The sequence below is a fragment of the Idiotropiscis lumnitzeri genome, chromosome 19 (genome assembly GCF_059441095.1).
Source record: "Idiotropiscis lumnitzeri isolate Australia: NSW breed Sydney's pygmy pipehorse chromosome 19, RoL_Ilum_1.0, whole genome shotgun sequence".
In the NCBI taxonomy this organism is placed as follows: domain Eukaryota; kingdom Metazoa; phylum Chordata; class Actinopteri; order Syngnathiformes; family Syngnathidae; genus Idiotropiscis; species Idiotropiscis lumnitzeri.
The window spans coordinates 7,279,462-7,303,141 of record NC_142409.1 but is presented as its reverse complement, the minus strand read 5'-3'; the positions used below and the strand labels follow the sequence as shown (position 1 = coordinate 7,303,141).

Here is a 23,680-nt window from a genome sequence, read left to right as displayed (position 1 = left end):
GCGTTGATCCGGCGACGAGGTGGAGCCAGGGACCAGTTTAAGTACTGGTGATGGTAATTCATTGCACCTGGTCCCAGCACCACAGTCAGCACTGGCACACCCACGCGCACACCCACACAAAAGGGAGGGGCTCAAGGTGCAGAGCCTGGAGCCCGAACTCGCGCGCGCGCTCTCTCTCTCTCTCGATATATTATTCTGCCTATCTTAGGATACAGACATCAAGACTGTTTTGAGGGTTTATTTAATAAATAAGTCATTACAGCATTGGGAGTGAACATGGTGATTGAAATAAAAGGCACTTTTCAAACAATACTGTAAAGGCTCCTGTGTGGTGCTTCTGAGGCATTAATGTGAATTATTTTATTTTATTTGATTTAAAAACAAGGTATGTGTGACAATGAAGTTCACAAAAGAAGATAATTTTGGCGTGCTTGGCAAAAACATAGGAAAAGACCTGAGAATAAATACGTCACTGTTGTTGGTAAATTAGGTGTATTACAATTGGTAGTGTTTATAAAAACATAATTTTACAAGTGGTATACAGTCCATTTGTGATTGCATATCAACCACACATACGACAGCTGATATCAAACATTTATATTGTGGTGTGATTCCTTCAAAATAAGAAAAAAACAGCGAGTGCAATAAAACATCGTTATTTCTGAGCTGCAGTCCGAACTACATTTACAAATATTCATTTGCCTTTACAGCATGAAAACCTTTTTCCAAAATGCTAACCTAAAGAATTGACTTGCTATTGCATTTGATTTTCAAGATATACACATGGCGTGCTGTTATGGCTGATGATGATTTACATAAATATCGAAAACAGCTCAGGTGTTGTCACATCGAAAGACACCACAGACAAACAGTCAGTGCAGAAAGACACAAGAGGCAATAGAGTATGAACTGGGAGATTAGCATAATACTTGAAAATCTGAATATTTCTGGGGGCATAAATTATTATTTATGACATCCACCTCCTGCTGGTAAAACAAGTGAAATGCTACGCCCACACCAGATCTTTGGCTGGACAGAAAAACAACTTCAATTCATAAACTTTCAAGAAATATGAATTTGAAAAGTATATACACATACTGTACATCTAAAATAAAACAAAAAGCATATAAATACGTGTTAATAAAAATACAGACGCATGTGCATTGTAATGACAAAGCAACAATAGGAAACAACACAATCCTCCTCAGAATCCAAACCGACAGCAAACGCTGAAGATGTCAAATTCTCGCTCATCATTTGCCTTCATATTTGGGATTGACCACAGTCGTAACAGCACTTTTGTAGATGGGATTTTCACCCTGGGAATTCAACAAAACACATCAGCACAATTAGATTTAAAGTTCCTGATCAAACCATCCATTTGGGTTATATTCATTTTTGAATTTTTTTTTAATTTACAGTGCACTCAAAATAAAACCACCACATGCCTTTGAGATGTTTAAAGGTAGACATAAGACCTCTTAAAATATACTTACCAGAGAATGCCTTTTTTTGTAATTGTAGCCAGAAATGACACTTGATCCTCAAATCCCGAGTATCACAGCACACTCATGCACTTGCTTTGTCACTATTATATTCCTCCTTCCCTTGTAAGCTCATGTATCATTTAGGTTTGTTTTTTTTGTTTGCAAACAGAGAGACAAAAGAAGATACTGAGAGACAGTGCACACACAAACAAACCCCATGCAGGAAAATAAAGTGGAAACGTGAAAGAATACGAACTTAAAGGACAGCAGCTCTACGTCCATAGTTTGGATTCTGGAACTGATTGATAGGACTCTTGTATATGGGGTTGTCTTGCTACAGATAGAAAATGAGCACAGAAAGATTTCAAGAGAGGGGAGACAAAATGATAAGACGACAAGACGGAGACTGAGAAAAGGCAAGAATGAAAATAGAAAAGACGTGCATAACACAAATGGGAAAGTGAATGCGACGGCTCTACTGTAAAACCTCAGCCCATTCGCACCACAAGGTGGAGGAAGAGCCATATGCCATCAACTTAAAGTTTGCTCGACTCCACCACTAGGTGGAGGCTGATCACAGCCCAAAATCGTACTAATCCTGTCGTATTGATGTTGGCGGATGACTGTACACCAGGCAGGAAGTAGGGAAAGGAGGAGGCGCAGACACTCCCCGGAAAAAGGTTCGGGTCTGCTCCGAGTGCATAACATTCCCTAAAAAGTCCATGGAGCCTCTGACATTTTCCGTTTGATTTTGAGAGCTGTTCAAAGGCAACAAATTGGATCTGTTTCTCCACAGTCGACTTTAGAAAAAGAAAGTGCGCGATATTAACAGTCTGCAAAGCTCATCTGCTGTTTGGAACGACACATGATGAATTTACTGTTTAACGGCCAACATTGCCCCGCAGACTCTCCACACCTGTTTATTGTATTAATACGACTCAGGGAACTGTAAGAACCATAAAAGTCTCCCGTCAATATCTCACAGAGCTTGTACTTCCACACCCTCACCGTATCCCACTTGGCGTTCATCTTCTCTTTCTCAAATTTGGCAAACTCTCTTCTGTCGTGGATGATTGTCAACAGCTTCCAGATGAGCAGCAGCGCTAAACCAATTAAGACAATGCCTGCAACGACACCCGCCACAATGGGTATGATGTCCGGACCAGCAGGACAGTCTGAAACACAGCAATGGACGGGTTAAAACAAATATATCAAGGACACTTTCAGGCGACATTGTATCTTGTAATTTAAGCGCTATTTCACAATCTAACTGTTGTTCGGCTTCCAGCTTACCCAGAGTCTCCACCACATGGACCTCCCTTTCTGTGTTGTTGTTGACAGCGTAGGTGTAGTAGAACCAGCAGTCGTTGGCGTCCCTCTCCTTACAGTGCATCACAGGGTAAGAAGCGTCGTTGGGCTGAGGCAGCTTGTCCCTGTCCTTCACTTTGATCAAGTTGAAATAGCTGCAGTCCCGTTCACACGTTTCCTTCATCTCACCTGTGCCAAATGCCCGACACTGGACGCACTCCCTGGAGGAAACCACAAAGGATGTCATTACTACTTCTGGACTTGATATTTAAACTTCTTCCAACTTTCATTAATTATTGTTGGATAAGAGCCATGAAATATTTTTTGATTTTGAGTTATAATAGGTACAGTATAAGAGAGCAACGTTACACAAAAAAAGAAAAAATTAAAAAATCCTTTTCTTTGCTTTAAAAATAGTCAATAGGCTTTTCCACAAAATCTAAACTCAAATGAGTGGTTTTGACACTTCACTATAAATAAAAAAAAAATGGTGTAGTTACAGGTACTGTTCATGTACTCACCCTAAATTTGAATATTGAAACAATTGCACAAGGCAAATACATAATGGCTTGATGGTGACAAAATGTCTGATTAAGACAATGTAGCAAAAACATTTTTTTTTTTTTGTATTGTGATTCATCAAAAAAAAAAAAAAAACTGCTCTAGACCAGTGGTCCCCAATCACTGTGCCGCGGGGCCACTTTGGACCGGGCCGCACAGATGAAAGAAAAAAAAAAAAAAAAACTCTTCAATTATTCGAGGCTGAGAAAGATTTCATTTTGAAAAGTGACCGGCTTCTCTCCCTTACGTCCATTTATGATGAACTCTTGAAGCATGTCAAAATGCGAATTACCTTGGTCGCATTGTGCTAATATTAAACCCACAAGCTAGCAAAATGAGTTAAAAAAAAACAAAAAAAAAACGACAAGTACGAAGCCCTCTCTACACTATAAGCAGCGAACATTTTTTTTTTTTAATAACGCATTACGGTCAGTTATAAATGTTCATAAACTCGGCACATTTCTGGTGGACATTGCTAACAGTTACATTTTTTACTTTTTTTCGGAAAGGTCAAACTTACTTGTGTTCGGTGCACACCCCTGGACAGGTCGGGCACGTTTCGCAGGTGGGCCCCTGGAATTTGGGGTCGGTGCACTTGCAAGTGCCGCATTCACATTGGCCTCTGCCATTGCAAATCTGCTTGTTGCTGGCCAGACAGGTGCTCGTATCCAGAGAACAATCGCAGGCACTCCCAGTCCACATGCTATCACAGACGCACACTCTGCACTCACAACGTCCGTGTCCTAAGGAATAAAAACCAAAAACAAGAAGGCGTGATTGGTGATACTTAGATTGAGAGCCTCAAAATTGCTTTCGGAGTTCCATGCTCACCCCCGCACAGTTTGTTCCCTGAGCGGTCACAGTTGAAGTTGTCACACTCGCAGTACTGTCCGCTGTAGCGCTCCTCCGGATTGTCTCTCTTCTTGCACTCGCATGTGCCGCACACACAGTTGCCATTTTTGCTGCAGCTGTCAGTGCCGTTGTCTTTGCGGCAGGTGCGGTCCATGTCCTCTGTAGCCACATCATTGCTGCTGCATTCACAGTGTTGGCCGACACGTCCCTCATAACACCTGGAAAGGTGGGCGGACGGGAGGAATGATTTTGATGATACTTTGTATATCTAAATGAACATTCGTAGACTGAAGCTTTTAGTATAAAATCCAGACTGACTTGCAGGCTCCACATTCATAGGTCCCATTCCCAAAGTGGCAGTCAGGGCTGTTGGCCACACCCTCTTTATGGCATTCACACTCACAGATAAAGTGGAGGGTAATTTCGACCTCCTCTGTAAATCCCAGAGGTTTTATCTTGATTGTCTCAGACTTGCCTTTTTTTGGACAACCCTGAGATGTCACGCTGATGTTAAATGTGACCTGAGAACAACAACAAATCAAAATGGAAATGTTCTCAATGTGGATTAAAAACCCGTTAAAAGGAACACCACATTAAAGAAATGGTAAAGAGATTCAACGATATTTTTACCCCTCGGCTGATTCTTATGTGACAAAAACAAACAGGTTCTGAATGTACCAATTTTCCTATTCCTCACCTCATCTCCAATTGAAATATTGGAGCATTTCCGTCCATTTTCACCCTCAGTAATTACTCCGTTCTTACAGCGGGATGTGTAAGCAATGGTCACGCCCTCTGGAAGCTTGCTGTTCTCCAGAATGACCTCAGATGAGAGCGACTGTCAAACAAAGAAGAGATAATAACATGGATGCAGATTCTTTTTTTTCCCTGCAATGGAATGTCTTCTGGTAGTTTTGTTTAGACAGCAGGCGATACAAATGGCTTAGTGGAGTATTAAATAAGAGAATGACATGGCTATTTTTTTTTCAGTCTGCATCAAAGATAAACACAAAATCTATCTTACATCTTCTAATGATTGCTTGTGAGTATTTTATGGTATTCTAAAAAAAAAAACGACATCATACTTACATTATAAGCATCGATAATGAGGTTGATAACGTTGCTTGAGTTAGCAGACAGAGTGCCCACTGCAGACTTTGGTATTAGATTTTTCAGCTCCTGGGGACACAATAGAAAGTCACATTTAAATGTTTTGCTTTTTTTTTATAATACTTATTTTATATATATAAATAATTAGGATAGACACTATTGCATGAGAGAACTTTCATTGCTCAGCAGCCCACCAGAGCTTCTGTGGGGTCAGGCATCGAAAGAACCTCGATCACACTCAGCTGGGACACGGTTATATGCCGGAACAGCAGATGGAAATAATCCAAGATTCAAGGGGAAGCTGCCATTAATTTGAAACAGATGTCTTAGCCTAGTTGGATTTTTTTCTTTTAAATGCTATTGTTAAATGTATTTATTTTCACTTGGGGAAACGAAATTCCAAATTGTAAGATATAACAAGATATAACTTGGACCCGTAATAGCAGCTAAATATTGAAATTTAGTTCACATGACAAAAACAATGTTTATGTACATGGGATGGAGTGAATAAATATTTTTTAAATTTCACTCAAAAATTCAAGCTCCTATGAGATCTTAAACAGTATTTCAGGAAGACAGAATACATAATCATGAAAACTAAACAACTAACTTGGTAAACAGGCTGAAACTCCTCGGTGACAGCAAATATGGTTTGTATGTTGTTGTCACTCAGCTTCTGAACCAAGTGCGCAATCGATGGATAGTCCTGAGAAAAGACGGATTGATTAACTTTAGAAGAAAAATACACGTGAGAAGATTGGCCATGTCTTATTTCCAAAATTAGAAAACGTGAATACTAACGTAGTAGTGGCTCATAGTGTACGAATTGTTCTCCAAATGACATTTTCCATCATTAGGCAGGACGATGCCACCAAGCTTGCCGTCCCCGGCAAAGTGGAAGCCGGCATCAGTGGAGAACACCAGCAGGCGAGTCACATTCCTCCAACCAATTTGCTCCTGAGTGATGAGAAAAATGCCAACAACATTTCCGTTTTAATCATAAAATCTGCATGAGCTTTTGCTTCACAAAAACAATCTGCGTATTACATTCACTGAATAGGTATAAGTCAGTTTGGTTTTTACCGCATACCCCACACACAGCCACTTGCATGATGGCATCGAAGCCACCCTCAGGAGAGTCCAAGTTTCCCGAAATATGCTGCTGGCCCACCAGGGTGTTGAACCTTTTACCATCGCTGGTGAGCTTAAGGACGTTTTTGTAGCTGAATGGGCTGGTACAATTCTGGTCACCTGTGCAGGGATTCAACAACTTGGCCGGGGTGGTGCTGATGTACGGCATGACTGTCTTCTCCACAAAAGAACCAAAGCCTAAGACAACATTTGAAATGAATTAATTAATCAAAGGTCCCAAATACAAATTGGGTACTCAATTCTATACCTATCCGGAAGTCGGACGTAATCTTTGACATCTCTAACATTAAACTGGTTCCTAAATTCTTTACGTTCTCCAAATCGTCTTTCATGGAGTACGAAAGGTCCATCAAGTAGTACAGGTCGATGGGATAATCTTCTGCTCGCTTGAACTTCAGGTTGAAAGACTGGGGCTCACCTACACACACACACACGCAAGTCAGATGTCCCATTCATATCAATGCAAGCAGAGAGCTTTTCGATGACAATTCTTCACCTGATCTCAGGGTGAGACTGAGCTTCTGAGGTTGGATCTGGGTGATTTCTTCCGGCTTCAGTTTCTCCGCTCCCTTTCTGCGGTGTGTCACCATTTTGTTCTTAAGGACTCTCTTTTGTCCACGTGGGTTCTCTATCAACCTCTCTCTACAACCTCTGTTCAATAGAGACTGCAGCTCATCACATCGGGTAGACACGGTCTCACCTTGTTTGACAAAGTCCTGGCATCAACAATTATAGCCAGAATGAAAAAAATAAAAAATAAATTAAAAAAAAGGATGTCATGATTTGGCAGCAGCATAATTCAAAACGCATTGCTTTTAACAACATCGATTCATACCGGGTCTGTACACCAGCCGCATTTGGCTCCAGCCTGGATGCACTCTCCGCAGTATCTGGCACTTGCACCGATGCACTCATTCCCCTCTGTACGAAAACCAAAGAGAAAAGAAGAGGATGCAGTGTCAGAGAGTGCAGCCGAGCCCCCTGCAAAGTAAGCAGCCCCGTAAGCCCCCTGTGTTTACACATCAGTTCATCTGGAACGCTGTTGCCCTATCGTAATTGGAGACAGGATTGGAATATCCAGCCACCATTATTCTCTCCGTGATGCTGAGGTGGACCTTCAGCGCTCGTCAATGACATCATCAGGATAAAGCGGCTACCGCTTTTTTCGATGCAGTCATCGCTATGAATAACACATTTGTATTGCAGGCTTGTACCCGTGGTACTCGATACATACGCGACAGTGAAAGAATGAGGTGTACAACATCAAATGTACCTTTCTGAGCTTTGCAGAAGACTCCGAATAACGTAGCTATCAAAAGAAGCTTCAGGTCCATCTGAAAGAAAAACATTTTCCATTCCAGAATATTCTCTTTCATCCACAAATTAAAGCATAATAATGTTGGCCTTTCAGCCTGATGACATTTTCGTAACGAACAACTTATGCGCATGGTTGCCTTAACTTTCAGACTCATCCTTTTTTCTGTAAAATAAATAAATAAATAAATTGCACTGAAGAACTAAAGGCTTGATAGATTGAATCTGTAAACGGCTGAGGTTTAACTGGTGGTCATAAATTATCCTGAGTGTGTGTGGGGGTTGCTCGGCTATTTTCAGTCCGTCGCAGGGCAACAGGCAGCTAATTTAATTCAGACACACAAACATGTATCGGCAATTTGCGTCTACACTCACAAAACGCACAGAGCCTGCCTTTCCCCCCCCCAACAATTCCATTTACTGTAAATAGCATGCGCTCCCTGGAGTCCTTGTCTTGCAATGCATATTGACCTCGCAGGTCCTCTGGTCAGCCAAATGGATTCATCCTGTCTTGCTCTAAATACAACCCTCATGACTTAATAATAAGGGGACTGCGCTGAACCAGTCACGTGAGAGCTAAAAGTTTGCCTTTTCAATTGAGAATACCGTCAAAGACAATTTAGCAATCTTGGTTTCAAGAATTTGATTGGAAACCTGATTCCACTACAACAAGCACTGTAAATAAAATTCTTGTTGACAAATCCAACATAGGACAGGACAAATCTAATTTACAATATGGAATTAAAAAACAATAGCCAGATGACCCGCAAATTATAAACCCTTGAAAGTCATTGCGCAGAGAATTTCCACGACAATTTACCAAATGCAATAATCCGAGCAGGAGTCTGTAATTACACTTTGATATAACAATTTATTACCAGTGTTTTAGACCAGTGGCAGTCACTGGCTATTCATAGAGGCTCCATAAAAGACGACATTCCCTTACACTGTGGTAAAGGAAGCGCTGACGTTCAATGAGGGGTGTTAAGTGATGCATTCCCTCAGTGCCTGAAGTGTGTGTGTGTGTGTGGTTATAAAGACATACACGTCTCCAGCCACCTAGATTAGCCTTCAATACTGTTCACTGGTGGGTTCACACACGTCTGTGTCGTATTACGATATGAGATAAGGACCGCATTTAGCCTAGTTGTTGCACTCACGCAACGCACGTAGTGAGGACAAGAAAAAAAATCTGACACAAGTAGGATAAATCCTCTTTGCCGACATATGTGGTGTGCTATGGATACTAAAAAAAAAAAAAAAAAAAAAAGCACGTACGGGTACATCATTCTTTTTAACTCATTCAATCCATAAAACATAAATACACCTTTTCAAAAACGTATTCCCCGCCTCCCAAAGACGGATTTATACGTCTTAGCCTTTTTCTTTTTGCGTCATAGCTCTGTGTTTGTATAGCATTAGAACAGAATATTCTGTTGGCCTTGCAAAATCAAACGCTGGGATTGAGGGGTTTTCTCTAGTGAAAATGATCGGGATTAAATGAGAAAAAAAAATGTGCGTGATACTTTGTGCATACTACTTGTATTTAACATTCTGGGAGCATGAAAGGGAGGAAAACACCAATTTCAAATATTCTTATTCGGGATTCACCATCAGCCGCAAATATAGACATGTGTCAGAAGCCTGTGAAGCTTTGCAGCTGCACTGAGGAATGTTCTTAAGAAAACTGGACTATCTTTGTAAGGCAGGGGGCAAGATCCAAATGACCAGACATCAACTCCAACTTAGTACCTCTTTCCGCGATCTAATCCTGAAATATCATTCGAAAATCTAAGCAGAGGAGCTTTTAATAACATCTACGTTTTATGAGGCCCTTATTTCTCACAGCATTAATCCTATACACCATTAAATGTTTGCATGTGAAAAAAATCGGAACGACCACATTATCACATTGCTCAACAGAAAAAAGGCTGCTTGATTTACTGAGAGGGATTTTTTTCATGAAACTAATTGAACGCATATGTAAGTGCGGTGTTCTTCGACCGAAAGCAAGGCATATTGAAGAATCGGGCCAAATGTGAGCGATTTCTCCATTCCAACCAAAATTGCACGACTGTACTATCTTCGCCTAAACCTAGGGCTGATTTCACGACATTTGCACCAGCATTTTGTTCTGTCAATATCCTATTCACAAAGAATAATTATCTTATCTTATCTCGATTAGCTTAACTTATCTCAATAAGCTTACATATTGAGATATTAGTTGCTTCATTCAAACTGTGTGTCGATTACCACTGGTGTTAGTGAATTATACATTACCGATCATATTCATCTGCATAGAGGTGAGCATTTTCTCCGCCACCTGATTATAATATGCGCAAATACCATCGGCGGACCAACATACATTTTGCTTTGCAGCGCACTTATTGAAGTATTTCACCAGCGCTTAAAAAGGAAGTAAACTGAATAGTTGTTTCCTGATCACTGATGAGATCGGAAGTGCGTCCAGGGGCTGGTTGCACGTAGTCCGTATCACCCCCGGGATTACAAAATCTGACAAAACCCAGTTTATGCTCTTAATGTGCCATATTTTTGGGATTATAATTTTCTCAGAAATTGACAGCAAGCCTTATGACTTTTGACTTGTTGACTTTTTGACTTATTTGCTGGACTGGTTTATTGATTTATTTATTTCCCTCAATGTGCAGTAATTCGCCATATAACCCATTGAGCCCTATATATGGAAATTTACTAAAAATAGACCTGTTCATTTAGGCTGCGCCTTATAATCTTAAAAATATGCTAAGTAGTAGTCTTCTCTTTTGCTGTATAGCACTCAAACACGCTCTCTTGCTCATCCACACTGTGACAGCGCAAGCCCGTGGTTAAATATTTTGACATTTTTCTAATTGATTTTTTTTTTAATCTCACCAGACATCTGCCGCAATCCCAGCATGACACGGTTGCCTATTCAGTACCCAGTGATATCTGGGTACGATCACTCATAGGCATGGCATTCCATGTGGTCCATTGACTACAACAAACCAAGCTAATCGAGGAGAAGGGACCATCTCGCCGCAAGTCAAAGTTCCACAAATGAGCAAGAAATTCACAGACCACAAAAATCCCATTTTCACACTCATATAGAAATAATAGATTTCTTCAGATTGGGAAAAAAAATCCTATAACAGAGCATTCTACCGTACTCAAACAGCCCTTAACGTGTACTTTTAAATTGAGGAGGGGTGTTAGGGATGAAAAAAGGGCAAAGTCAGCACAGAATTCTGTGGGATCCTTTCCTTTGGAATTGAGTCAGCCTCTTCGCCTCAGAGTTGGGGAATAAGCGCCGCCCTTTCCTGTTTTTCCTTCTTTTCCATTCCTCCTTAGCATGTCTGGGGAAGAACAGATATTCCAAATGCAGGAAAGCCCTGGCTTTTTCGGAAAAAAAAAAAGAGATTTGTGAGTTTGAGTTGCCAACACGTTACTGTTGAAGTCCTGAGCTTCTTCATTGGCACCGTGGCACATGTAGCCAAATTGTGCATGACTCCGTTTTATGTAGTCAATTATAATCATGCCATTTATTTTCCGAAGCCATATGTTAAGTTTGAAAACTGTTCAAAAATGTGCACTACTTTACCAGAATATGTCCAGGACGGACCAGAAAAAAACAGTAACATACTTTGAGGGTTTCAATCATGCTTTTGGTCTCTCTAGAGTTGTCTGGCATATCTTGGGAATTCCAGACTCCCCCCCCCCCCCCCCCGCACCCCTCCTTCCTCTTTCCTTCTCTTCTCCCACTATACCCGCATCACAAGTCCACAGTTCATTTGTCCAATATGAGCCAAACCAAACCAGTGACCCCCTTTGACTTCAAACAGCGACGTTACACGGCTTCCGATCGAGCTGACGGAGAATACGAAACAGGCTCTTTGGGTGTCTCCGTCCATCCCCCATCCGCTAGTCACCATCAGGAGGATCCTCTCATGGAGAACAAAAGCAATGAATCAGGCTGTCCTTTGTGGCCGTGAAAGAGGATCTAATTCTTAATGTGTCCCCACTCACTCGCCCCCTCGGCCATAAAAGAGGCCCTGTGTGACAAATAATACTAATGAGGCAGATGTTGGGGCCTTTAATTTTAAAGTGCTATTTTGCTTTCAGCATATTCAAATGAGCAATTGCATCACAGGGGGAAAAAAAAAGGTTATAGATATAACAAATGAAGGCTTAAATGGTGCTTGATTACATGTGCAAGGTTGTTTTGGAATTCAATGGGAATATTCTTGCGACAGAAAGAACGGGGGGAAGTATCTGGAGCGGGAGTAGAGAGGAAGGAATGTAAAACCAAAAAAAAAAAAAAAAAAAAAAAACCCTTTCCAATCATTCTTATTTCCTCAGCCTGTCATTCTGTTTATCTTCAAATCATATAAACGTAATAATGATATCAGCTTGCGTTATTTTTTCCACATTTTAAGATTCTTGACCATATAGAGCCCGAGGGAGCAACATCGGACACATGTGTCATTATTTTACTAGATGGAAAAGAGCTGTATTGAATCAGCATATCTTTATTATGAAACATTTTGGATCACAACAATAAGATAACAACAACAAAAAAAATGTTACAGAATTCACCAAAAAACTAATCCTCACAAAATAGCATTTTATATTGAAATAAGGGTTGCATTGATATCCTAAATTTGACTATATAAAAAAAATTGTTGCTGCTCTTGAAACTTCTGCTCGGCATTTGACACAACACACTCAGCCACATTTGGCCTGAAGCCAGCCAGCATTCCGCTTGTGTGTGACAAAGGCTAAAGATACACTCGTATGCAGGGACACGTACTTGAAAGGACCGACTTTTCCCGCTCGGGCAATCAATAACGTGTAAGTCGTCTTGGTTTCCTTTTCCAACAGTTAAAACTCATTAATATGGAATAAAGCGTCCGCTCAAAAGCTGTTCGTTCACTCGCCCGACAGAAACAATCGAGACTTATGCACAGCCTTGGGTAAAGGCCCCACGTCCATATCACTATTCATGGCAACATCCCAAGAGTGAAAATAGCTGTACAGTGCGGGAAAGATATTTCTGACTCATCCTTCCCAGCTGGCATCTGCAATCACTCCAAAAAGGTAGACCAGCACTAAAAGACCCTGACTGCACCCCAGCTTCTAGCCAACAGACACACAAGAGCATATTTTAAAAATTGTTACAAAAGCGCCAATGTCCATTTGTGGTTAAATCTATTTTCACTTCGCAGTCAAGAGCACATAAACCCAAATTAATTCAAGAACAAGACTGTGGCAATGTGAGAGAGACTCAAGAACAACAATAGGATGGTTTGAAAAAGAAAAAATGATAGTGGGAATCTGAGAATGTGAGGACAATGGAAAAATCCAGAGTGGAAAATCTGCTGAAGGGATTTTAGTAAGTATTTATGGGGGCTGTTTCAAAAAATGTCAGGTGATGTACAGTACAAAATAAACTGCAGAAGAAACCCAGATGTGTATCTTTGATGAAAATGCCACATTAACAGTATTGACAAGTTTATTCACACAGTACAGACAACAAGAAACTCATTGCATCATACAGGCCATGTTTGATATAGTTTATGGAGTAACTGACATTTCTGGTTTGACTTATTAGTCAATTCCAGCAGATAAAAAACTCCATATCAAAGTCGAGGCAATATGGCTGCTGTGCAGATGTTTTGCTTCACTTCTGTCCTCATCTGCCTCTAATGAGATGCTTTGGCGAGCTTACACTCAAAGCTGTCATCGTGAAAGTCTGAGCATGGAAGGCTTACAACACAACTCTGCTATCGTGAGGAAAAGGTAGCTCAGAGCCCGACGGGTTCTTGTGCGTGTTCCTGCCACCTGGCAAGTGAGTGCTGCAGTCAAAGACCAATTGTGAGCCCAGCTAAACACTCGCGTCCCCACAAACCACACTGTCTTTGTGTAGCGGGCCCTTCCTCTGTTGAAACACAGGAAACTCAACTGGATCACACGGGAAGCTTGTATTTTGTTGCCGGAGAAGCAGCCACGTCTGACCCCATGGTTGACATTCAAGAGTGAAACAGGTCTAGGTTGTCATTTTGGAGTTTTCAAATGAAGCTAAAATGCAATAGCTGCGTAGATATTCATTCTCTTGGAACTGCACCTCCTTCCTGAGAGAGGAACCATTTTGATAAAAAAATGACGACATGTCTGCAGCCTCAGACAAAAACAGCTGTGAAGTATTAATCAAGAGTCCTTGTCTAGATTTAGACCTTTTCACCAGAGCTACCGGTCCCAAATGCCTCGGCAGCAGCTTCTGCTGGGAGACCAAGTCTATCCACTCGAAAATAGTTGTAAAGTATACATGTGTGCATTTGTAAATGGAATCTCACACGTGCCTGAGCAAAAGCAGCCGCGGTGGACAACACCAAGCCAGCTGACAGTAGCCAAGACGTCATAAAGAGCTGCACAAAGTGTCGGCTTGCCTCAACACACACAGCAACGTCAAAGTTTAGTGTGAGTCCAAAGAGGCCCAGCTGTGGCCACCTCTGCTCGAATGTGCAGAAACGATTAGCTTTGACACTTGTGAAAGAAGGCCTCTATTTCCGTTAGCGCGGGAGAGTGACAACTCCGCAGACACGATTACTGTACGTTATCCATCTTGGGATTGTCATTGTCATCTTTAATTTTCCAAGACATGTTTAAAGGTTTCTGAAGGGATGTTATTGAGATATTTTAAATTATTCTGAAGCATTTCAGAACAGCTGAGAAACTTATTAGAAGCAACAGACTTATAAGCTTGTAATTACACAATGAGCCCTGCTGTTTGCGTTCCCGGCTCCATGTAGGAAGTCCAGATGAGTGGCGTTGCCGTTGAATGCTGTCATGGTCAATATTGTGTGCTCATTAAACATTTTTAAGTCCTTCTTTGGTGATGTGTTATTTTTAGTTCTTCTTTTCGCGACAATATGTGGCGTATATCGGATTGTGACTCAATGGGAATTGCAAAGAGTTGAGTGTCAAAAAGATCCATTCACCAAGGTGGAGGACACTGTTTGCATTGTTTATTATGTCACTGCTTCCGGCCAATCATATGAATTTTTTTTTTACTTCTCTCTTTTCCCTCGAAATGTCATGTTTCTAACGTAACAGCTTTTTTGTAATGCTTTTTTGACCGTCCTATTTTACAATTTTTAAAATCATACTTTTTAAAAAATATATAATGTAGAACCTATATTTTCTACAACTATCAATGAGATCTGAAAATTGGTAGTAGAGTGACGATTTAAAAGGAACAAAGTTAGTCAACTCTCACTTATGCTTCAGAGATGATCACGTTTTTGCTTTTGCTAATTTTCACAAGCGTTGGTATGAGTTATGTCCGACTCTTTTTCATGATTAAGCAAACTCGCTTAAGCAGAGACGCTTGTTTCTACTAAAAATGCTGTGCCTGAGAGCCAAATAAACATTCCTGTTCCCTCTCACGTAGAAAGCTGTGACAATAAACACATTCTGCTCCTATTTTTTTTCCCCACCAACATAACAAGTTTAGCTTCGTTTTCACGGGCAGCCCTTACAAAGGAGGTCAGCTTTCACTACTCCTTGGAGGGTCTTCGAAGGCTGTTTTTAGAAGCAGGCGCCACCACCCAAAGACATCCAAACTAAATGTGGAGGGGGAAAAAAAGACGGAGAAGCCTAAAGTGTTGGTTAAATAGAACTCCTGAAGAGCTGCTTGAAACCAACACCAAAGACACACCCCACAAGCTAACTGCAAATGTACTTTAAAAAGAATAGACTTGACGCGTTAGACAGTAAAAGCTTGCGTTCTCTGGCTGGCTGCCGTTCAGTATTACATCGTGCACATTCATCACTTCGGCAAAAAGCTCACGCATAAAATGTATGCCACACGAGGACTGTCACATGTCCACGAGCAACGCTTGGGTGTGGCTCTGTGTGTGGAGGCCTCCTAAATCAGGTTGGAGACTGGAAACCTGTCATGGCAGCTGTTTCCTGGGAACTTAAGGTCACATCCATTTAGCTGACGACATTACTTTCTTCTTTACGCTAGACGCAAATGTTCTTCTATGTCTTATCCTCCTCCTCACTTAACCTTCTTGAGTGTCACCCCTTCCGCATCCCATTTCTCATTCGTACATCCTCAATGCTTCCTCTGCCCTTGCTCTCATCCCGCCTCCATTTCCTTGATTAAACTAGATGCGGAGTCTGCGACTGTTTGTAAGGCCCTTATTCTCCCGTCCTCCTTCAGGCGGAGCTCTAATCCAATGTACAGCCTGTCATTTGGATAAAGACAGCAGCAAAGGTCTGGTGATCATCCAGCATGGAACCATGCAAAATGAATACATCTCAGAAAGCAGAACCAAGGTGATACAGTACACCACAGATTCACCTCAATCTAACTGATAGGATCTATTTCAACCACTTTTGTCTAAGACCGCAGCATCCCTTGCTGTTAAGTGACGCCTGAAAAATTGAAAATTATTTTGCGAAAAGAGGCGCTTTCATAAAAAAACTTTCTCCAGTAAATGATGGCTACAGGAGAGATCATTATAAGTGGTTCACTTTTAACACTATATTAAATAATGTCCATACAGTATCAGAACTATAGTGGTAAAAACGACGAAGAAACAAGTCCAAATCACCACGTAAGTGGAATAGACGAGAAAGAAAAGGTAGGGGAAAAATAGAAGTGCTTTATAATTTGTTTTCTCGCAACCTGTAAAATAGTTTGATTGTTTACCTTTGCGTAGAAGTGGTATTTCCGTAGCAGCACACTGAAGATAGCTGTCCTGTCCTCTCCAAAGATGATCCGCCACAGCAGCGGCGGTGTTATTCACCGCCCCGCTGGCACCGGATTACTTTCTCCACCAAAACAAGCAAAAGAAATCTCACAGATGATTTAGACGACAACTCATTCATTCCAGATAAAAGGGAGGGGTTGTTTTTAATTTGAAGGAAAACGTAAAATGGAACGAAATAATATCACGGGAATTAATGTTTTCAGTAACGGAACAAGCCGCGAAACTGACACGAAGCGCTCCTCTTCCCCTTCCCAAATCACAGTGCTCAGGGAATGACATGTTATACTTCCTGTTATATTACCAAAATAAAACATTCAATAAACGTCTTTGTTTGTCATTATTTCATTTTACTTCTTTAAAAATACTGTTTGTGAAACAAAAAGTTATTAAATTAAAATAAGTACAATTATATTTCGTTCCGGCGTAAAATCTAGGCTATTTTACATAGTTGATATTTTAATTTGAAGAAACAATCGGCATTCCGGTTTAGCTTTGTTTTACATAACTGGTCACATCCAGAGTGTGCGCTCCTACGTTACGATTTAGGGAATTACGCACAAAAAGTATTTCAAACTAATGCTCTTTTACGCGCAAATACGCGTCTTGAATTAAATAATGAGTAACAGCTGACGATAAAATACAGTAATATATGGTTTGATGAATAACAATGCTGCTAACCTGAGTCATGGCGCTCATATTGTATGCATCACTAGTTTTGTCCAACAAAACTGAGTGTGCAGTAGAAACTGGACGATTATTAACTTAAATGTCAAGTTCTATGCTTTCATACCGGGCAGCCACCGAAAAAAATAAAGTTTCATGCTGGGTGAGAGAAGTAGGCCAAATTCATCAGTATGAACTAATGTCATAAAGTAAAACTGTAATATATTCCAATCCTTCAGTCAAACGTACACAATGAAATATTAAATGAACAGGAATAAATATATAAAGAAAATGCAATTGTAATTGTGCACTATAAATGGCAACAATATACTGCCCAAGCAGAAGCATAATGTAAACTTTTAAGCAGATATCCTTTAACTATACACACACTCGAAAATGCCAGAAAAAAAACTATCAACACAGGAAGGGCCTTGAATCCTGTTTAGTCTCCAAGGAGTGTTTAACCCAAGAATGTAGCTTAAGCCCCAGGAGACAAACAGAAAACCGAATCTGCATTAAAAGGATGGGAACCCTATAGTTATTGTATTATCTCTGCCCTTTGCCTCTAAGATTTGATTTGTCTCGAGAAAAAAAAGCTTTTGGTAGCACTTTCCATTTCACTAGAATCCTTTATTACAGTAAGGTTTCACAGGCATAACATATCCTATAGAAACCAGAATAGCACAAACACGTCAGACATCAAACAATAAAGGAATGTTAAAATTAGTTTTATCGAAAATCACACAATGCATTTAGCATCAGTGCCCTTTAGAGCCTATTTGTCTAGACTCAGCACAAGGATGTGATGAAGTGATGCATCATGTGTAACAGGAAGCCAGACGTTTGAAAAACAGTCAGAGCTCAGGCGAATCCAAAAGTCAATCTCAACACCAGTAAACATTCGATTTTGTCGGAGAAATAGAAATGAAAACAAATTTATGCGAATTTATGAACATTCAGCGTTGTTAAATAACAAGCTGCTGATTATGTAAAGTGTAGCGCCTCCGCGTGGTCATCTTTGGTTGCTGCAGTCAAAGGCGAAATAATACTTCCCAAACAGCAGAAATCATATTCAAGTCAGTAGAAGGAAAGAAGCAACAGGCGGTATCTTAATGCATCTGACAGGTGACATTAATATTCCCCTTTGTGTGTTAGGTATACATTTACTCGATTTATTACTTTCTGCCCAATGTTGGTGCAAGTGAAAAGCAATAAACTTGTCACGTTGTGGTGAAGGTTGAGGAGAACCCAAACGCAGGGAAGCGAGGATGAGTAACATAAATGGTGTTGAAGGCCAGAAATATACGGGAAGCAACAAAATCATAAAAAAAGCAAAATAACAAGGATCAACAAAACAAGGACAATAAAATAACTAAATATTGTGACCGGAACAACAACAAGGACAGCGACAGCAACAATGGACCAACAAGAACTGAAAGCAACCAGGGAACTAAATACAAACTCAGTAACGAGACAACGAGGATCACCTGGACAAGACCCAAAGGGTTGGAGGGAGCTGATTGGTTCACACTAGAGAGTGAGACGACAAGTACAGGTGAACAGAGTCAGAGCACAAGACAAACACTAAACAGGGAAAAGCATGAAACTAAATACTAAATCATAAACAACAAATACAGATCATGACAAAACTATGATGCGAATACTGTTTTCTTTGCCAATAACCACTTTTGTTTGTGTTTATGTTTTCAGTGTAGCAAGTTTATAATTTATGAACCTAATTTGGTGTTCATTCAGCAACATCCCCGCATTTTTTCCTTTCTTTTCAAACTGAATTTTGGAACAAATCGACCAGGACTTTTCTCGCGAATAACAATGGGAGCTATGCAAACTCTACCGCGCAGCGCACTCTGGTGGCCAAATTTAAAAGTGCATATTCAACTGAGATCATCTTGCATCACTGTAGTAAATTAACCCTTTCAAAAAAATGCTTTGTTAGCATCTGGTGCTATCTTTGAAACAAGTTGAACTGCATGAAGCTTCATTTAGATACAAATTAATCCCTTACCACCATCTTGTGGCATCTATGGGCAACTACAAACTAATGCCGTCAATAAGTGAATAATTTTATATTAGTGAAAGGGATGACTTCTGCCTTGACTTGCTTTTTGAATTTTTGCTGCCTGGGTTGGTGCATGGCCACTAAGTCTTGTGAAGAGTAACACTACTACAAATACTATTTTAAGGCCTTCATTACCTCAAGTGATTGGTAATGCAGTACTTGTATCACAAGAAGCCACATGTCTTTAGGGGGAACAAGTCTGATTTCAACTAATGACAGGCTACCAGGAAAGCCAACCCACTGAAGCTTGCATCAGTGTCTCATTAGTGGTTAGTAGCCACCCTTTTCACGATGCAATCATTTTGACCTCTGTTTACCAGTCCGATGCCAGTAAAGCCTCTCATCACAGACTCAGTAATTTATTTCAAAGTTATTTTAAGAAGTGTCAACATACAAAATAGGCCTCTATTGAAGTCTGTTTGAGTGTATCTTGCATCATTTAATAATAAATCAGCATTTTGAATCATGATACAAACGCTCTCTTTTTTAAGGCGTTGCTGTTTATTAGTTTTTTCTACAACAGCAAATTACAGAAGCAGTATTGAAAATAAAAGTAGTATTTTCTCGTTTTATTTATATAAAAAAAAAAAGCACAAAATTCTAATGACAGTACAAATCGGGGCGTTAATATGCCATTGAAATAAAAGGGGGATTTATAATTCTTTTTTTCAATAATGAAAACATCCCAGTATTTTACATTTCAGAATTATATCACATAACCTGAAATTATATATAAAAACACGAAAGATAATCACTATGTGTGTGTGTGTTTTTTTTTTACTCTATTTTTAACTTTTTTTTTTTGTTTTTCTTTGCAAATATTCGCTATAAACACATAAGCTTTTCAAATATAATATTTATCAGTGCAACAATGTTTCTTTTGAGTCCACGCTACAGTATTCTTTTTCCCTCCTACTTGAGCAGCAGATGTTGCCGGAGCTACACATTTCTATTAATTAATTAATTTATTTTTAGCTGAAAGCACAGATGTGGTGATGTGTAGCGGTAGAGCAAAGTGTCATGTTCAATCTGAAAGCAACTAGCTGAGAATGTGGCCACCACAGCACAACACACAAATCACACAACAGCAAAAGATGTATGCCTTTGAGTTCTCAATATCAAGTCATTTTTTTTTGTGTGTGTGTGTGTGTGTGTAAAATCCACGACTGAGTTGTAGGTCGCCTTCAACGGTATATTGTGTCCTGATGCTGTAAAGATTCATCATCCCACTTACAAACAAACACGAGTCTCTGTGGGGGTTCTGAAGAGCTCACACCAATTTCATGTTGGGCCTCACGTCGCTCGTTCCCCCACTTTGATTTTTCTCTTCAGTCCGACTGGTGATCTGTGGTCTTGTAAAATGACAAAGACCACCCAGTGAGGGAGGGAGTGAGGGGGAGGAATCACCAACCTTTTGGTAAAGCCACAAATGGAGGTCAGGTAAACTGAATCAGGTGACGCTACTCAATCACCCGATTCACTAACTTTCCATTCCACCGAGAACAGCTCTGACATCACATTATTATGGCTGCTAACAACTTTGTGTGTGTGGTTAAAGTAATTACTGTATAGCACCATTTTTTTTCAGTTCACCCCTTTTAATAGATTTCTATCAGGAGGGAATCAGTAACAAAGTGCACACAAGCGGCATTGTCCAGATAGCTTTTCCTCAGTGAGCAATAAATCCACAGTGGCATTTCGAAGTGGTAAAGCAAAAATGATTGTTGCATTTTTTTTGGTATGTTGGTGCGTCTACCAACAAAATGAGTGTTTTTTGAGAGCTACATGATAATGCAGGTAGGTGTCTGTCATAAAGCGCCAAAAGGTCATTGCTTCACTTTTTTTTTTGTGTGCGTTTTGTTGTCTTTTTTTTTTTTGAGGGGGCGGAGGGGGGACTCATTCATCCATCGGTGGTTTTAATGAAGTGGGTGTTTTGATGACAATTGGCTTGAATGCTTGTCGAAATTGCTTGAACATTGTCACAAAAAATGTCAAATGAAACGTTAACACTGTACCATTCACAAAACAAGTCAGGAGATTGTATTTACACACACATACGCAATTTGCACACGGACACACAATGAAAAAAGGCTTTTTTTTTTCTTGTCACTTTTTTTTGTAAAAAAGACAATAAAATATATTAAAACATATTTACAGTGTGTGGTTTCAGACACAAACAAATATAGCACAACGATGAGAATAGATTGATAGATTAGATACCATTTTGCAGGTATTTTTATGATCATGTGCCCCGTTTTCTGCCCTTCATCATAAATTAATCCGAGTACAGTAAAAAAAAAAAAAAAAACACCCAGTTCAAAAGAGGAGACCATCCGATATGTACTAAAGGCACTATCAGAACCGTAAATTCCCATGGATGCGACTCATTTTGGAGTGAGGGATCTTAAAAGAGGATGGGTACATACAGTATATCAGATTCATGGATTATGAGCACACCCTGTATCCCATCGCGTGAGCAAATCTATTATTTTGCCAGATATGGTTCATTTCCGATTTTCATTTCAAAACTTGAAATTTATCGCCTTGATGAACTCCCCCCCAAAAAATCATTTATTCTCCAGAAAATGATAAATACTCTTAACATTATTAATAAATTGGTCTCAACACCAGCATCCGATTGTAAAAATGAATGGAAAATCAAAATAGAAAATTAAAATTTTCATCTACGTATCTGTACATCTTTCCTGTATTTATTTTTGTACACAGTGTCCCCTACTGGTAGGTTCTTTCAACTGCAGCTCCTGAGAAAAGCGTAGATTAGTTCAAACCTCCCGTTGGTTCCTGAATGGGTCCCTCATCAGAAAGCTGAGGGTAATGAGCGGTCCTAAGAGTCCGCCTTCTCGTATGCATACACGAGAAGATGTAGCTACAGCAAGTCCCGTGCACACTCTCCAAGCTGTGCACGTTACATAGTCACATGAATGTGCTGTTTCAGGTCTCACGCCTCTGAGTATGAGCTCTGTACATTGAGTTTGTCCTTCTTTAACTTGACACCGTCCACCAGTTCAAAGTTATAATTTTCCAGGGCTGATAAGTTCCTTTCGGACATGCCTCCATGTGAGCAGGCGCAGTAAAGCACCACACCGCAAATGGCGCCCAGGAAAACGCCCAGGGCGGACATTGCGATGATAGTGATGAGGATAGGGTCAAGTGTCTTTAACATGTTGCCGGCTCCACTGATCTGGTTGGTCTCCACGAAGTCTGGATATTCGGTGATCTCCTCAACTGGAGAGAGGGGTTGAAAAAAAAAAAAAAGAAGAGATACAGTCGCTTAAATATCAGACAGTGTAATGCAAATAGTCATTCCAGAATTGGAGGATATTTTCTGTGCCTTCCAAATTTCTGAAATTTCAAATAATACCCTGCACAAAATGCAGAAACATTCACTTGCGCAAATTATAGCTGTCCAGAGACAGCGTGGAACTGTAGCTGTTATCAAACAGATACAGTAAGTTTCTAATGAACTTTTTTTTTTTTGGTATAGTTTCATTTATTTCTTCCTTGTAATGATTAACTCATTCTCTCCCATTGACGGGTATATACGTCGAAAAGTCAATTCATTTTACCTATACTGGCAGTGAGGTTTTGTTTGCTCTGAAATTATGTCTCTCGGCATACCGTAGATGCAAACCTGTTACTTAAACCTTTTTAGCCATTCAAGAACATGACTCAGCGCAAACAACAGTTAAGAAATAACTTACTGATTTCATTAAAGTGATCCTCTGGGAGCATTGGCTCAGTGGGTACATCCGGATCTGTCCAAACAGAGGAATTGTCTTCAAAACTTTGGCCAAAAAAATGATATACCGTACAATCCACAGTGTGTTGACAAAAGTTTCGTTTTATTCTGCATTTTGAACCTCACCTTTACAGTCTGTTGCAACGAGACCAGTGAGAACCTTAATGTCATCCACAGCAATATCACCCCAGCTCTTTCTCTCTACCAACCCTTCAATGACCACCTAGAACACAGAACATATATATGCATATATTTTTTACATGACAATTATAATGAGAAAAGCTACCAGAACAAGTTGAATTTTTACCTGATAGGGCCAGTTATTGCGTGGCAGGAGGACACGGCCTTCCCTCCAGCGGTTACCCTGGTGACCGCTGACGGTCCAGAGCAAGATGTCAGCGGGTCCGTCAACGGTCTGTTTGCGCTGTTTGATATGTAGTGTACCAATGTGTGACCCGAACATGTGGTACCAGAATGACACACACAGGTCAGAATCTGGGGCGATGACCTCTGGGCTGACCAGCCGAGCCACTTCTGTCTCTTGTAAACCCGTCGCCAAGGTGTAAATGAAATTTCCTGAGCCACCTGTTGTGTAGAAGAAGGTGTCACAACATCG

At 40.3% G+C, this 23,680-nt stretch overlaps 2 protein-coding genes across 3 annotated transcripts in view; both read right to left on the bottom strand.

Moving 5' to 3' along the window:
• Positions 1–224: 224 nt before the first annotated feature.
• Positions 225–16,808, bottom strand: itgb1a (integrin, beta 1a). Of its 2 annotated transcripts, none has more exons than XM_088282872.1 (16): positions 16,501–16,808; positions 7,744–7,804; positions 7,306–7,391; positions 6,967–7,186; positions 6,718–6,888; positions 6,409–6,647; positions 6,120–6,275; positions 5,929–6,024; positions 5,298–5,387; positions 4,906–5,046; positions 4,527–4,729; positions 4,188–4,426; positions 3,877–4,099; positions 2,781–3,016; positions 2,496–2,662; positions 225–1,319 (listed from the first exon to the last, which is right to left on the bottom strand). In XM_088282872.1, exons 2-16 carry the CDS (start codon positions 7,802–7,804, stop codon positions 1,254–1,256), a joined length of 2,394 nt encoding a protein of 797 aa, XP_088138998.1. In that variant the 5' UTR covers positions 16,501–16,808; the 3' UTR covers positions 225–1,253. The 2 variants fall into 2 exon arrangements, with proteins under 2 accessions (XP_088138998.1, XP_088138999.1); XM_088282873.1 differs by lacking the exon at positions 225–1,319 and adding an exon at positions 1,356–1,821.
• Positions 16,809–19,956: 3,148 nt separating this feature from the next.
• Positions 19,957–23,680, bottom strand: part of nrp1a (neuropilin 1a) — a 49,663-nt gene continuing 45,939 nt past the window's right edge. Inside the window, exons 15-18 of the mRNA XM_088282791.1 lie at positions 23,372–23,649; positions 23,191–23,287; positions 23,027–23,080; positions 19,957–22,550 (exon numbers count right to left, since the gene is read on the bottom strand). Of these exons, the coding sequence (XP_088138917.1) occupies positions 22,264–22,550; positions 23,027–23,080; positions 23,191–23,287; positions 23,372–23,649 (716 nt within the window). The 3' untranslated portion in view covers positions 19,957–22,263. The remainder of the gene's footprint in view (positions 22,551–23,026; positions 23,081–23,190; positions 23,288–23,371; positions 23,650–23,680) is intronic.